Source organism: Lithobates pipiens, unplaced genomic scaffold (genome assembly GCF_037356315.1).
Source record: "Lithobates pipiens isolate NorthernLeopardFrog02 unplaced genomic scaffold, aLitPip1_a1.2 Scaffold_18, whole genome shotgun sequence".
NCBI classification, from domain to species: Eukaryota; Metazoa; Chordata; class Amphibia; order Anura; family Ranidae; genus Lithobates; species Lithobates pipiens.
The window spans coordinates 432,390,871-432,403,291 of NW_027507758.1; the positions used below are offsets into that span (position 1 = coordinate 432,390,871).

At 37.7% G+C, this 12,421-nt stretch overlaps 1 protein-coding gene across 2 annotated transcripts in view; it reads left to right on the plus strand.

The window, feature by feature from the left end:
* Positions 1 to 12,421, plus strand: part of LOC143988477 (uncharacterized) — a 328,901-nt gene that overhangs the window by 233,214 nt on the left and 83,266 nt on the right. For both annotated transcript variants that reach the window (XM_077488089.1, XM_077488090.1), the window contains 2 exons: positions 664 to 869; positions 11,251 to 11,321. In XM_077488089.1, the coding sequence (XP_077344215.1) occupies positions 664 to 869; positions 11,251 to 11,321 (277 nt within the window). The remainder of the gene's footprint in view (positions 1 to 663; positions 870 to 11,250; positions 11,322 to 12,421) is intronic.

Here is a 12,421-nt window from a genome sequence, read left to right on the forward strand (position 1 = left end):
GCATGATTCATATGCTGGCTTTTCTGTGTTAATTGGCTGAATTTAAAAGGTCATTTATAATTTTCATCCATTTCCCAAACTTTGAAAACATTATTTTTTTAGCAGTAATTTACATCAGACTATTGTTTTATTTTTTTTTTATTTTTTTTCCTTTCTTCATCTCTTTTTATCAGTGCTGTTTCTAAGATTTTTTTTTTCCTTGCATGTGTTTTGTGTAACTGTTTAGATGACATTCTTTGCTAGAAATTTCTAAAATAGATTTTGTTTTGCTTTTGTTTTGTTCTTTCAAAATAATAGCCTGTAAATGTAAGACTGGGTTTAATGCAATTGATGTGGACAGTAAAAAAAAAAAAAGCCTGATCTTTACACTGAGATATCTGGATTGCCATCTGAATACAATCTTCATGTAAAACAGATGCTATAAGTTTGTGTTTAGAATAACATGACTTTATTGTTTGTGCGGGTACCTCTTTGAGTTAGCCTTTGGCAATATTTGGCTTTCCCCATAGCCTGTGGGGTGGACATTTTGCTTTGCTATCTTAAAGTATATTTTTCCCATTGTAACACCAGAGATATATAACTTTTATTGTTCATCTTTCAGATAAAATGTTGTAAAATCATAGCACTAGAGAGATTCATGTGTTCCTTCTATGACTCCCACAGGATGAACAGCTGTCAGGTCAGTCCTCACTCTACAGCCCGAAGGCATCAAAAGCTGGGAGAGAGGAAGAGCTATTCTGCAGACGAGCACAATCACACAGATATCTGATGGCCACTGTGTCTGAGTCATCCTTGAGTGACCCCTCCATCGATCGAAAACCACAGGTTACTACTTACACTGTCCTTTTTGGCAGGCCAACACGATCAAGGTACAGCAAAATTCACAAGCGATGCTGATAAGTTAATAGTTTGGTGCCATTCACATTTTGTTAACATTCAAGGTTTATTTTATTATAGAGCAAATAATAAGCATACTGTGAAAAGACCTATTTAAAGCCAATCAACAATTAAGCACAATGATTAAAAAAAAAAAAAAAAAACTATCGGTTGAACTATATGGTATTCAAGCCCCCCCATGCATGACACCTTGCTGGCATAAGAAGGTCTACTTAAAGTATATATGAATTCAAAACCTTTTTCTCCATCCATTTACGGCCAGCCTAAAGAAAACATTACAGATCTGGACGCAAAGTAATTGGCAATATTTATCACATATTTAATAAGCAGTGTTGAAATCATTACCCATGCATGCTTATTATTCTGATCCCAAAAAATAGGAATCTTTACAAGGACTGTAAGATTAAAATGCAATACTCAAGAAGGGGACATTGATAGAAATGTATTATTATTTTATTATAGAAATTATTTGCTTGCTTTTAAATTGTTAAAGTGTATGTAAGCCAAATATTTTTATTTTGGTTTTGGATAGAATGGGGAAGGTTCGATTTTTTTTTTTTTGTCCCATCAAGGAGATTCTTCCTTCACTTCCTGTTCCACAGACACAGCAAAACATAAAAGCAGATGTCTCCAAAGCAAGAGGACATCCCCCTTAGACAGTTCTGGCCATAGCAGGTTTCCATATTGGAAGATAGCTCCTGTTCCTGTAACAGCTCTTTCTGTACTAAAAGCAATGGTCACCATAATTAATAAAAAGGTTGAATATTTACAGCAGGGACACAGACAACAATAAAAACTTGACATAGCTTCTAACCCTACAATATTTACCCAAAACCAAAAAACTAAGTTTCCTTACACTTTCCTTACACTTCAAGACTTATATAAACTATGAAATTAACATAAGGAGAAGAGGACTTATGCATAGCCATGTACGTGTTCTTAAACACTTATCTCATGCAACATGCAGCCAAAGTTAAGACAAGCCAAAAAGATAGCCTCTCATATTTCATAATTTGACATGTGTCATTAATTGACACTTGACAAATGTCAAATGTGTATCTCCTTTAAGATGACATGTGTTTTTTACTATTTTCTAGCAACAAAGAAATAAAATATGAACTTTTTATGTAGCTTCCATAACTTAATCGGATTTCAGACAAACTATGTCATCTGATTTTAATGCGTACGTAAAGCAATCTATATCATCAATAGCAGATGTAGACAGCGAACTACGTGATTACTTTTCTAACCAACTAGCAATCAACGTGATGAAGCTACTTTAATATTGGAAACCTTTTAAGAGCATGACAGAGTTTTAGAAGGGGTTTTTCAAGGGAGATGGACGTTTTCCAAGAGGGAACCCAAACCATACTCTTCCAGATGAACGAGAGACATGAAAGTTTGTCATTACATTTCCCTTTGTTCTCTATTTTATGGCCATGCCACCCAGTAAAGTTGTCCTAAATGGCCCAAACCGACATAAACTTCAAGAGAAAGAAAATGAAAATGTTTTAAAAGAAAAAAAATTCTTCAATGGAAAGTTCTCAAGCTTCAGAAGTTTTCGTGACTGACAACTTTAGCGTTCTCTTGAATGTAACTCAGATATTCAGAAAACCTAGATGTTTGATGGAAAACACGAAGCACGCATAGTAATTCTGATCACACTGGGAGGAGGGGATTTATATAACATCAATTTCTGTATCTGTAAACTTTTCAGGGAGCTTCTTGCTAGTTCAGTGTTCTTTTACAGGATTGCTGTTACTTAACTCTTTAATACAAGGATTGGCTTGATGTTGTGGCTACCTAAGCAGAATTATTGAACATTTTAGTATGTCTTTATGTTTATTTTTGTAAACGTAATTCTATTCTATTTTTACCAGGCAAGTACTAAAAACACTACAGTGGTTCAAAATAATTTTCTGTCCTTATCAGTTTTCTTTTGGGTATTCCTGAGCGTGTAAATTTGTTTACTAAAAACGTAGTAAAAAAGTGTGAACATCAGTATTTCAGAGAAGCTACATCACAAAAGCTTAATTTAATAATTTTATATATGACATAAGTTAGGAATAGAAGACATATGTATAGGAAAAAAATACTACTACTAAAATAATATTCAAAGCTACTGTATATATACAGTAAGTTCAACATATAATTTTGTTTAAATAAATGAACATCCTCAGCAGCAGTTACAATTCATAAATGTGTTGTTTAACCTGTACATTCCCTATAGGAAGGAGATATGAGCCTGTCAAGTTATCTTGAATGGTCACATAATGGAAAAAAAATATTGGGTTAAGATACATAAGGTATTCCAACTTTACTGTATTTGGAAGTGATGCCCTGTACACACGGTCAGACATTCCGATGACAAAATCCGTCAGATTTTTTTCCGACAAATTTTGGCCCAAACTTGTCTTGCATACACACGGTCGCACAAAGTTGTTGGAAAATCCGATCATTCAGAACGAGGTAACGTAAACCACATACAACGGGACTATAAAGAGGCCAGTAGCCAATAGCTTTCGTCTCGTAATTTGTTCTGAGCATGCGTGGCACTTTGTGCATCGGAATTGTATACACGCGATTGGAATTTAAACGTTCGGATTTTGTTGTTGGAAAATTTTAGATCCACATTTCAAGTTTTTTGTGTAGGAAATTTCGATGGAAAAAGTCAGATGGAACCCACACACGATCAGAATTTCCGACAACACAGTCCGATCATACATTTTCCGTTGGAAAGTCTGACCGTGTGTACATGGCATAAGATTATTTAAATATTACATCGCTATGTGTCTTTCCTCTTTTTACTTAAAGTAGTACTTTACTCTAAGAGGATGGGGGTATGCCCCCACCCCCCTCCTTTAACACTTTTGGACATTTTGTGGGGGTGGGAGTAGTTACCGGTACCTACTTTTGGTAGGTACCCTTTCACACTTACGGTTAGATAGCCTAGGCCAATGATGGTGAACCTTGGAACCCCAGATGTTTTGGAACTACATCTCCCATGATGCTCATGCACTCTGCAGTATAGTTGAGTATCATGGGAAATGTAGTTCCAAAACATCAGGGGTGCCAAGGTTTGCCCTCACTGGGCTAGGCGATTCCACTGGAAGTTCGGTCCCCACCTGCAAATTCTTCTGACATATCATAGGTCCCATGAGGCTGTGGAAGCATTTGCATAGTACAGTGCAGCCTACACATGTGCAGTGGGAAGCCGGCTGTAATGCTGCAAGGAGTTACAGCCAGCTTCCCACACTAAACTTGCTGGAGTTCTGAAGACCGGCGAAAAACCAGCCTGGGTGAGGACAGCAATGTTCTTGTATTAAAACTCAGCAGCTACAGTATTTTTTTGTAAAAAGGCTGAAGATCCTTTATGATGATTTTTATTTAGCTTTTTCAATAAACAAACTTGACTGCTGAGAAGCTTAGTCTTGTCTTACCCCCACTTATTTAAACCAAAACAAAACTTTTGCCCCCCAAAAAGACACAGAGGACACTTTAAGTTGGAAGTAGGGCAAGGCCGCAGCTTTATTGAACATGTTAGTATAACAACCTTCAAAATACAAATACCATGCTGGTCACGGTTACATCGTGAGCATCTACAACCAAACCCGTATAGTCTAAGAGGCCTGTCTCCACCATCAGTGTGAGACAGGCATTAAACTGACCCTGTAATTAACTTGAGGGCATAGCCCATAAAGTAATAACAATTGCTGGCAAGGTAAAACCGGCAAGGAAGCTGTGACAAAAACCCAACGGGCGTGTGGGTGGACAACTATTGTGACGTCAATTTCTCTTGTAATTCGTGGGACGTGCCTGTGTAGCCTTTTTCTAGAGTTCCAGCTCCACCCAGTCACCTTGTGATATTGTAGCCAATCCCAATGGAGCCACTCCAACTCCCTGGTTAGGTTGACGCCCCGCTTGGTTGCCAAGCATCCAGCAGTCAAGGCTCCGTTTCCTTAGGGCAGGGTGGGTCAAGGGGCCTTCATAAGTGGATGTGCATGCTGAGTTTGAAAAAAAAAACTTTGTATTGTTTTTTTTAAAGGCTAAGTTCACCTTTTATTAAAAAAATAAAATAAATACACATATTTTTGCAGATACAATTTTTTGCATTAATTATATTTTCACAGGAGCCTGCAGAGCATTGCACCTGCGATCAGTGAATCAGGCTCCTCCAGACACTGCCTACAGCATTGTGCCCATACTGCTGGACAGGCTGTCTGTTTCAGAGCTTAGTTTCAGAGAGGAAATGTAAATGGACTACAAGTGCTGATCAGCACACTTGCAGTCTATTTAAACTACAAGTCTGTCTGTAGCAATATTACTGTAGAGGGAACTTGTTTCATAGTTTCATAGTTAGTAAGGTTGAATAAAGACACCAGTCCATCCAGTACAACCTGAGTGAGTGTCTACAATTGTCCCTATCCCTGTACATTGCACACTCTCATCAGTCCCTACCCTCAAGGAGCCCACAATCCAAGGTCCCCATTCATATACTAGGGCCAATTTTGGACAGGAGCCAATTAACCTACCTGCATGTCTTTGGAGTGTGGGAGGAAACCCACACAGCCACAGGAAGAACATGCAAATTCCAGGCAGGTAGTGCCCTGGTTGAGGATTTGAACCAGCGACCCTTCTTACTGCTAGGTGAGAGTGCTAACCACTACACCACTGTGCCGCCCAACTTGTAGTTTATTAATTCACAGATCCCTGCAGGGGTAGCCCCTCAGAGCCTGCACTGATTGTGACAAAAGCTGTGGGAGAGAGCAACCCCCACCCGCTGGCACAGGGTAGGGGGCTAAGAGGGAAAAAGGGGTCAGGTTGAACAGGTAACACGTTATACCCTAAATATGGATGTAACACATATGTTTAAAAGGTAAATCTATCCATTAATAACTTTATTTATTCTAATTATGAAAAACAGTGCCAACAACTATTCAGTGCTTTACAAAGTTCACAGATAATTCACATAAGTTCCTGTCCCAAAGGAACTTACAGCCTAGTATTACTACCACTTACAGACAAACCAGTAGGGCCAGTTTGAGTGTAAATTATTCTACTAGTATGTTTTGGGGCAAGAAGTATTAAACCTCAAACCAAAAAATTTATTATATTGCAGCTTACCAGTCATTAAATGTGGTGGCTGCATCTATTTTCTCTTCTTTGGCTTTTTTCTCTCTGTTTTCAACATGTGATCTGGCAAGTGACACATCTCCTGTATTAGTGAGACACAACTCTGGAGGAATGAACATAGGAGGCACAGCAGACAGCAGCATTGTTAGTCTGGAGGGAAGGAAGTGTTCACTGTATTAGCAGATTTAGATATACTAAGAAATTGAAGCCAAACTCCAGCTCACACTTTATAATCAGTTGCAGCAGGCACATTTTTATCTTTTGAGATAAAGATTGTTCATGTATAAACTGATAAATTCTGCGGAGAGCTGGATCTTGTGAAAAACAACAGACTTGCTGGCTGGGTCAAAAGATAAAAATAAAAGAAAGAAAGCCTAAAAAGGAAACAAATACAGTCATCACATCTAAGAATTGGTAAGCTGCAATATAACAAATGTTTGCTTTTGGGTTTAATACTGCTTGAAGAATGCAGAAGAATGCCATGGCACGGGAAAAAATTAACATTTCTAGGATAGACAGAAAGCATCTGTTCTGTAGACCATGTCCTATGTTTCATTGTTTCAAATATGCACAATTGCACATTCTAGTGGTATACAGATAGTGCTTACTTCAGCATTATTTTGTAGAATAAGGTTTCCAACTAAAGAACTATCATCCAATGTTTTTGCTTAGCTGCCACATCTCAAGGCTTTACCGCAATCAGCATTTCTTTTAAAGAAAAAACACATACTGGGCATGCTAGAGGTGCACTTGGCTGTCTCTACAGGAGTCCTCTCTGCCACAGAGTGAGCTACATAATTCCAGCTTGCACTCATTAATTCTAATTAATTAGAATTTAAAATCTCTCATTCAAACAATATCTATCTATCTATGTATCTATCTCTCTAAAACAGAGATTGTATGAGGACAACTGCCATGTCACTGGCTCTAGGATTTTTTTTTTACAAATGAGGGAAAAATAATATTAGAGCCTGGCATGTAAAGGATAATTAACTCCTTGGGTCATGTAGTTAGAAGTAGGATTATGCATCAGCCATTGAGAGGTGTGCTTGCCAACTATGGAGGTGCCACATGAAATCAACACTAAGGTTTCAACATTCTAAGGTAAGTGATACATGGGGGCATCTTAAAGCCATTAGGCACACTAGTATCATCTTGCTTACACATTGGGTTTGATTTACTTATAGCTAGTAGTTAGAAGTAGGATTATGCATCAGCCATCGAGAGGTGTGCTTGCCAACTATGGAGGTGCCACATGAAATCAACACTAAGGTTTCAACATTCTAAGGTAAGTGATTGATACATGGGGGCATCTTAAAGTCATTAGGCACACTAGCATCATCTTGCTTACACATTGGGTTTGATTTACTAAAGGCTAGTAGTTAGAAGTAGGATTATGCATCAGCCATCGAGAGGTGTGCTTGCCAACTATGGAGATGCCACATGAAATTAACACTAAGGTTTCAACATTCTAAGGTAAGTGATTGATACATGGGGGCATCTTAAAGCCATTAGGCACACTAGTATCATATTGCTACACATTGGGTTTGATTTACTAAAGGCTATTCACTTTACAAGAGAAATTTCCCTTAGCTTAGTGAATGTGGTAAACAATCACTTTGCAATAAATACCCAATCACGAGCAAGGAAATTTAAAAAAATGATTTTTTTCTTGCATGTGATTGGATTATGGAAGATAGCAGAACATTGCCTCATTCATTAAGCGAAAATGCAAAGTGAGTGATTTAGTAAATCAACCTTTGAGTACACTGGTATATGATAATAATATAATATATATTATATGAAATATATAATATAATATATATGTTATTGCTGGTAAATGCTGGTAAATTATATTGTTAGCAATTGTACTTGAAAAGTTGCTACTTTTGACATAGAGTTGTATATACAGTAGCTGTGATTAAAACACAACAGTAGTACTGATTTTTGTCTGGCTATTTTAAGTGTTTAGCTTGAAGTGTATCTCTAAGCAAAACCTTTTTTGGACTTGGGTAGAGTGGGAAAGGGTTAGAATGTATTTTCTTATTGCTTTCTATGTCCCCTTTTGGGAGATTCACCCCTTTATTTGTACCAATGACAAATGTCACAGAGAAAGAAAGTGAGAGAAATGCTAAATATTAGAGTAGTCCCCAGAACAAGAGGGGAGGGGAAATGTTCTGGTGGGAACAACTAATTCCTCTCAGGTTTGATGGTTTCCACTAACTTACAGTATTTTTACATCTCTGGGACAGAAAGTAGAGGGGGAGTAAGGTAGGGTAGTTTCTCTAATGGTACACAGATAGCAAATAAAAAAGTTAAGTATATATCTCTGGTTTATGCCCTCTGTATGGAAATTGTATGTGGCTCACCTATGCATGCCAGCAAACACTCTGTAACTCTCTCCCGGAAGTATGTTTGTTTTTAGTAAATTTACGTTTGACAGTTTCAGTAGAATTAAATTTAACAGACTATAAAATTAGGTTATCATACCTTGATCTGAAATATACCTCATTTTGCACCACCATTGGAACAAATCTTGGGGTAGTTCAGGGTTGCGCTGGTTCATTTGGTCTCCTTGGTTTTTCCCTAAGCTCAACTCTTAATGTGAGACCATGCCTTAACCTAGTCCCTAAACCTAATTCTTAAACTATCTTTAAACTTGAAAACATAATATATTGCAAATTACCCATCCTTGGATGTTGTTGCCACTTCATCTTTTGTTTTTAGTTTATCTTTTATTTTCACCCAGTGATCCAGCCAATAAAACACTTTCTGACTTAAGTTGGGTACACACGGGCCGAGTGTCGGGAGGCAATGGCCGGTTCAAAAAAACATCCGGCATTCAGCTAGTGTGTATGTGTGTGTGTTGGGGACAGTGGAGGATTAACCCCTCCACAGTGAGTATAACAAGCATGCTTTACTACATATACAGACTGATTTTACTGTTGTGGGTTTAGTTAAGTTAGTTTAGTTAAAGTTAATGTTTTTTTTCTTTACACATTTGTACTAGCTACCTTTCTACAGATCTTAAAATACTTCCCAGTTGCCGCACTAGTAAGCCAAGAATGATGCTCAAATCCAGTATATTCCTGAGCTTCCTGTTACATAATCAATATGAACAACAATCACTCTTTCTTTCACTAGATTAGTAGTGAGTAAGAGCCAGTTCACACCACTTGTGGTGTGGGAATGCAAATGAGAGTGCGCTTTTTCCCACACCTTCCACAAACATGCTGTCTTCTGCAGATGCACACATGTGCCATTAATTCTAAATGGCACTCCTGTGCATCTAGCAAATGCGGGTGCATTCATAATTACTATACTATTGTTATACAGAATTTATATAGCACCAACAGTTTGCGCAGTACCACAACGCAGTACCAAAACGCATGGTACCATACTACCATGCAGCTTGGTGTGACACAATTTAAAAAGATCATACCTGGCATACTTTTTTGCACATTCCTGCGTGTTTGGCAGCCCATTGAGTTACATTTTTGAAGTTTTTAAAGATTTAACCTTTTAGCTATATCTGAAAGCTACAGTGAAGACCTCAAATGCCGGAAGGGGGTCCATGTACGTTCTCACGCCGCTTGTGCGCTCTGTGACTGCCAAGATCTTCGGACTAATCATGGAAGTAAACAGAAGCCGGTTATCTTTTTTTTTTTTTTTCTTCGTGCTGTCAGCGCGAAGAAAAGAATAAAGCTGGTAACTAGCTTCTATTAGAGAGACATCGGTCCCCTAAGTAACAAACAGTGCTGCTAATCAGTGCCCTCCAGTGCTGCAAATCCATGCCCATAAGTGCCATCTATCAGTGCCCCTCATTACTGCTACTCAGTGCCCACTAGTGCCACCTATCAGTGTCCATCGGTGCTGACAATCAGTGCCCATCAGTGCCACTTATCAGTGCCCATCAGTGCCACCTATCATTGCTACCTTTCTGTGCCATCTATCAGTGCCCATCAGTGCTAACCATCAGTGCAGCCTCACCAGTGCCTCCTGATCAGTGTCCATCAGTGAGCATACTCAGTGCCCATTAGTGTAGCCTATCAGTGCCCACCAGTGCCACCTCATCAGTGAAGGAGAAAAATTACCTCTTTGCTAAATTTTATAACAAAGTGTAAAAAACTTTTTGTTTTTTCAAAATTTTGTTTGTTTAGCAAAAAATAAAAAATGCAGTGGTAAATTAAATACCACCAAAAGAAAGCTCTATTTGTGTGAAAAAAATGATAAAAATTTAATTTGGGTACAGTTGCATGACAGCGCAATTGTCATTCAAAGTGTGAGAGCGCTGACAGCTGGAAACTGCCCTGGGCAGGAAGGGGGTATAAGTGCCCAGTAAGCAAGTGGTTAAAGGCAACCTGTGCTAAGGTAATTTCCAGGCTGTTATTCCTATCCCCCTCCTACTAGCTGTCATGCTGATCAATTGTCTTGAGAACCTTCTGAAACACCATACTGTAACAAGCATGAAGACCAAGAGTTCTAATTTCACTTTCTAAACTACAGTACATGCTTGTTCTGTGTTAGTGTTAGAAAATATAAACCAGACACCGCCAGATAACTAGGTTTATCAAAACGAGGTCAGTAATGGCAAGCTCTATATTTCTCTCAGCACAGGAATCCTATAAATGATTAGCACTCAAACACAGGAGAAGCACTGAGGGCTCCCATGTAGAACACAGATTTCTAATTGAGCATCAATACCATGGAGAACACAGCCAGATGTGAAGTCGGGAATAACAGTTATGCAGTTAATGTGCCCTTCTCGGATATCTAAAGAATTATATGTAGAATGTATTTTGGGTGCCATATTCAACATATATATATATATATATATATATATATATATATATATATATAGAGAGAGAGAGAGAGAGAGAGAGAGAGAGAGAGAGAGAGAGAGAGAGACAGAGAGGTCTGAAAAAACATTGTCATTGTATGGGAGATCTGCCTAGTGGGGCCATGGGATCTGTATCAGTTTAGGAGTAGATTTACTACTGACTTGTTTTGATTTGAGTCACCCTTTAATATGCTTTACATATAATGCTTGAGCTATGGTCACTATCTCATCTGATCTATATTATTTATATAAAGTAATATACAAGTAAGTCAATTCTATGTATACGCAGTTCTAACATTAATCACTAACCTTGATTATTTTTATCCATAAATTCAAGATTATGTTAAGTCTTCATTTTTTCATCTTGTTTTCATTTGCAGTCTTTTACGGTCTGCACATCAATCTGCATGTATAAGTAGAAGCATTCCAGTGGAGCACAGACTACGGAAAAGTGAGTGAATTCCTAAGACTTTTCATTTGTGTACGTTCCATGTCACTCCAAATGAAATCAAGCTTTTCCACTCTCTTTAATGTCATTAGACTTGTATTTGCACAACAGTTCTCTGCTACATCCCTTTTATCACACTTCACACTAACCTGTGCATCTTGTTGATGCAGGCATCTGAAAATAGTTACCATTTGTTCTATCAGGGTAAATTAGTATTTGCTCTTTTCTCCTTTCAACATCAGAGGTTGCCTGTAAATGATATAAATGGATTTAATGTCTGCATGTAAATCTCATCCCTGCATTATGCATAAAGTCTGCACAGCTGACTGTTTATACTAAATAAACAATACTTTACTCTTGTAACCATCGCTCCAAGAATATATGAAAATACAGTATGTCAATAGTAAATGTTAATCTACTTTAGTACTATACTTCCTGTACCACTTTACATGCCAGCAACTTACACTTTTATTAGACTAAAACAATACTAATACAATAACATAGTATAAAGAAATGAGTGTATGCGTGGCATATACAGGGAAAGGTTAATGTAACCATTGTTACCATAATAAAGATAAATCTCATACAATATATTGCATACTGATAATCTAATGCATGACATACTGATAAACAGTCATTGGTATACAACTTTTTGTGTTTGTTGCATTGATATATGTTATGATTCATCCTACACAGGGTGCTATCCTAAATCAATAACTAGAAAAGTCAGCGATTTTGTTACTATTATTTTATCTAGACCCATCATTTTCATAGCAGTTTACAGTGTAAGCGTGCCCATTACCAGGCAGAATTTAGTAGATGACTATAGAACACAAAATGACCTGTTATCATAGTGGCTTAGTAGTTGTTTTTATGGTATTGCAGTCCTGGGGCCTTGGGTAAATATTTTCTGAATGGATTTTGCATGTATGTACATGTGTTTTCACAGGTCCCTAATTTACCTCCACCATCCAACCAAGATATATTGGTTGATTGACTGTTGGCGGTATTGGTCCTAGTATACATGTATGTTTGTAAGACACCAAAATTCCTCCATGAGACTCTATCCCATTCACTTCTTAATTATCGCTAATAAAGATCAA